Source organism: Pteropus vampyrus, unplaced genomic scaffold (genome assembly GCF_000151845.1).
Source record: "Pteropus vampyrus isolate Shadow unplaced genomic scaffold, Pvam_2.0 Scaffold347, whole genome shotgun sequence".
Classification (NCBI taxonomy): domain Eukaryota; kingdom Metazoa; phylum Chordata; class Mammalia; order Chiroptera; family Pteropodidae; genus Pteropus; species Pteropus vampyrus.
The window spans coordinates 1,524,267-1,528,091 of record NW_011889128.1 but is presented as its reverse complement, the minus strand read 5'-3'; the positions used below and the strand labels follow the sequence as shown (position 1 = coordinate 1,528,091).

The 3,825-nt window shown below is 44.0% G+C and overlaps 1 protein-coding gene across 1 annotated transcript in view; it reads right to left on the bottom strand.

Annotated features, from left to right (window-relative positions):
* The window catches only part of KIF22 (kinesin family member 22), a 13,749-nt gene extending 10,169 nt beyond the window's left edge, over positions 1 to 3,580 (bottom strand). The window contains exon 1 of the mRNA XM_011378687.2: positions 3,435 to 3,580. Coding sequence (XP_011376989.1) covers positions 3,435 to 3,453 — 19 coding nt within the window. The 5' untranslated portion in view covers positions 3,454 to 3,580. The remainder of the gene's footprint in view (positions 1 to 3,434) is intronic.
* Positions 3,581 to 3,825: the final 245 nt, after the last annotated feature.

Sequence of the window (3,825 nt, the reverse complement as noted above, 5' to 3'; positions counted from 1 at the left end):
AGAGAGAGAGAGAGAGAGAGAGAGAGAGAGAGAGAGAGAGAGAGAGAGAGAACACATAAAGATATAGAAGCACTTAAGAAAGCTTAGTGATCCATACAAGGGTAAGTCTGTGGTGATATAGAAAGAGTGTAGGCTCTGGTCAGAGGGAGGTGAATTTAAATTCCAGTTCTAACACTTATTAGCTTGTGACTTTGGGCAAATGACTTAACATCCATGTGCCCCTGTTTCTTTGTCTATAAGAGGTTGGGTGGGCCTTGGAAGGGCTTAATGAGTATTAAAAGAAGTAACATATAAAATTCCAATGCAATAACTAGCATATAGTAGGTAGGTTCATTATTCAAGGTAAGATAGCCTAGGTTCAAATCCCAACTCTGCTGCTTACAACTAACTAAATAACCTAGGAAATGATTGTCTACTCCTGTGCCTCAATTTCCATACCTATAAAATGGGAATAAAAATACTTACTTGTTGGGTTGTTAAGGCAGTAAATATGGTAATTCATATAAAAGTGCTTAGAATAGCATTGGTACTTAGTAAAAGCTCAGTAAGTGTTTTATTTTATATTCAACCATTATACAAATAAGGAAACCTCAGTGTAGACAGGTTAGCTAACTTGACAGCTAGTTAGTGACAGAGCTTGCAATAAAGGTCTATCTTCAAAGTTCATTATGTGAATCCACAGGCTGTCTCAGGCCCTTCATCTTTGTATCCTCATAGGCCTTGGAGTCTGAGGCAAATTCTACTACCGGCTGTGTGACCTTGGCAAGGCTTCTCAAGCCTCAGTTTCTCTTTATAAAAATAACAGTATCTCACCTTGTATATAAAAATAACTATGGCACCCTCATAAGATTGTGAAGAGTCAACGAAATAACATACATACAATGTTTAGCAGTGCTGGCAGCAAGAGCTCAGTCAATGTTAGCTACTATTACTACGCTCCTTTCTGCTACTCACTCCTCAAGGCAGCAACTAGCTTCTGCCCTCACGGTTCGGCAGTCGCCAATGTCCTCCTTACTGTTAAATCCAGTAGACATGCTCGGTCCCCACTGTATTTGACTTCCCAGCAGTACTTAACACCCTTGATTTGTTTTCCTTTGGGAAATGTACTTATCCCTTAGTTTCATGTTGACTCCTCGGTTTCTGCCATTCTTAAATGTTTTTCCTAGGTTCCTTCTATCCTCTGTCTAGACCAGGGTTGCTCAATTTTGGCATTATTGACATTTTAGGCTGGAAAATTCTTGTGGTGAGGTTGTCTTGTGCACTGTAGGATGTTTAGGATGTTTAGCATATGCCCATATCAGTATTCATTAACATCTATCAATTCTACCTTTTTAAATGAGTCCACTTCTCTCTATACCTACTGCACAACCTTTGCCAAGGTCATCATCATCTCAACAGTCTTCCAACTGGTCTCCCTGCCTCCAGTCTCATTCCCCTCCAATCATTCTCTCTCCACTTCCTTCCTTACGCTGTAAGCTCTTAGCCAAAATGAATTTCCTTCAGTCGCTACAACACACCAACTTCACTCACACCTTTGGGACTTTACATATGCTATTCTATCTCTCTGGAATATCTTCTTTACCCCATCCCCTCGCCACCAAGTTATTGAGGTAAACACACCCTACTTCCTCTAAAAATCTTCCCTTATAAAATAACTGCTGCACTAAGGCTCTGTTAGGTGTACCCATCACTCTTTTTAGCTCCTCTAACCAAGAACTGATCACACTCCACTGTAATTGCTTATTTGTCTGTCCATCTAGCTGTGAACTCAGTGAAACCTTTATATCCTCAATGCCTGGCACAGAGTAGGTTCTTAGTATTTGCTGAACAAGTTAAAATTTGGTGAACAAACAAACTAACATAAAACAATGACTTGTTCGTTTCCTGTTTAAATCATAAAAGTGGTGGTCATTCTTGCCCCAAAGCTCATGGTCCAGGAGAATAGGGAAGGAGAGGCACATGTAAACAACTGCTTACAGGACAAGAGTCTCTCCCTTTCATTATAAAAGCAACTTTGAGATTGGGCAAGGCTAGCACTTATTTCTTCTAATTTTCCTCTCTCCCACAATTCCCAAGTTTCATTCAACTTAACTCTTCTTTTACGATGAGGAAATTGAGCCAGAGAGCATCTTTGGCCTTTCTTCACATTATAAATAAGAAATCACTTGGTAGTCTTTTTGTCCCACGAAGGTCTGGCAAACTCCTATCCAAACTTTGAAATGCACCTCAAATATCACTTCCTTAATAAAGTCCTCCAGGAATACCTAAGGGTTTACTTCAGATTCTATATTCTCTATATCAGTATATACATATTTCTCATTGCTTTTCCAGTTATATATGTTTACTACCTACTGAAGTAGACTATAATCTCCTCTAGGGAAGGGACCATATTCATTCAAGCGTTTTTACGATACCTACTATGTCCTAGACGCATTGGTCTTGGCAGGGTAAAAGCAGTCGTGCTGACAGCAGGAATATCATGTGTTTGGACGTAATGGTTAAGAGCAGAGGCCTTAGAGTCTGACTGCCTGAGTGTAAATTCAGACCCCAATGTTAATTAGTTGTGTTAACTTTGAGCAAGCTATTTAACCCACCTATGCCTGGTCTGTAAAATAGTAAACCACCTCATAGCTTTATGTGGAGATGAAATGATTCATCACCGTAAAGTGCTTACAACTGTGCCTGGCAAGGGCTCAACAGTGTGTTTGATATTCTACTAAATAGCTTTGTTCCTCCACAGGGCCTGAGAAACAGTAAGGGCCTCAAATAAATTACTATGGTGCCCACCATAACCACTGACCAGAATTCAGTCTACAGGATGAGAGCAGAGACAAATGTAAACAAATACTCACATACAAGATTCTGAAATGTCCTAATAGCCTTTCTAACCCTAAAATAGCACTGACTTCCATGGCTAGAGTGAAAACAAACAGTTCCTTATTTCCCTTTTCTGTGGTCTCAGCACATCTTTTGCTGTCGACTCACACCCAGCTGCAGTCCATCTGAACCTCGGCCTGCCCTCCTACATCTCTCAGGTTATCTCCCCGCACCTGAACACGTCATACACAGAATCCTTCCCCCCGAACACGCGTCCAGCACCCTTATTTTGTCCTTATGGTTAGAGTTGTAGCCACTTTAGTTCGCTTATTCACGTAATCTCCTGAGATGGAGTCACTGCCCCCATTTTACAAAGAAATTGAAGCTCACAGAGGAAAAGTGTGCTGGACTCAAAAGCACTTTTGCCAGAACCGGGTCTCGGTCCGCGTGTACTGATCAGCAAAGTGAGCTGACCAGCTTGCGACTCCCACCTTTCCCCTCTGCTCCTACTCCCCTCCAGCCTCTCCAGGACAACCTGCGGAGCTGGGACCAGACTCCGACGCGATACCACAACAGGCTTCAGACCTCAGCGCCCCGCTCAAGCCAGGCTCACGTACCTGAGGTAGCAGCCGCCATCTCGCGTCGCCTCAGCTGTACCAAGCCCCCAGCGCCATTCCACTCCCTCCTTTGACCTGTCTTTCTAATTCGAATTTCCCGGTGTTCCGCCCCCTCTCCTAGGCTCCACCAATCACGGCGGCTCACCGCCGGAAGTCCCTGCTGCGGATTGCAACTATCCGCCCTCTAGGGCTCGCTCCCGAGTCCTGATAGAAAAAGGTTCCGCTGGCGGAGGACACTTACGCGCACGCTGGACGCCGCTGCCGTTGACGTCGGAGACCGAGCTGCGGCGCAAACTCCGAAGCCCGACGCAAACTCCGAAGCCCGACGCGTTGGCGACAGTGGCCGTTGAGGGGAGCTGCTGAGCGCCGTTTAGTTTGAGTTTACTGCAGC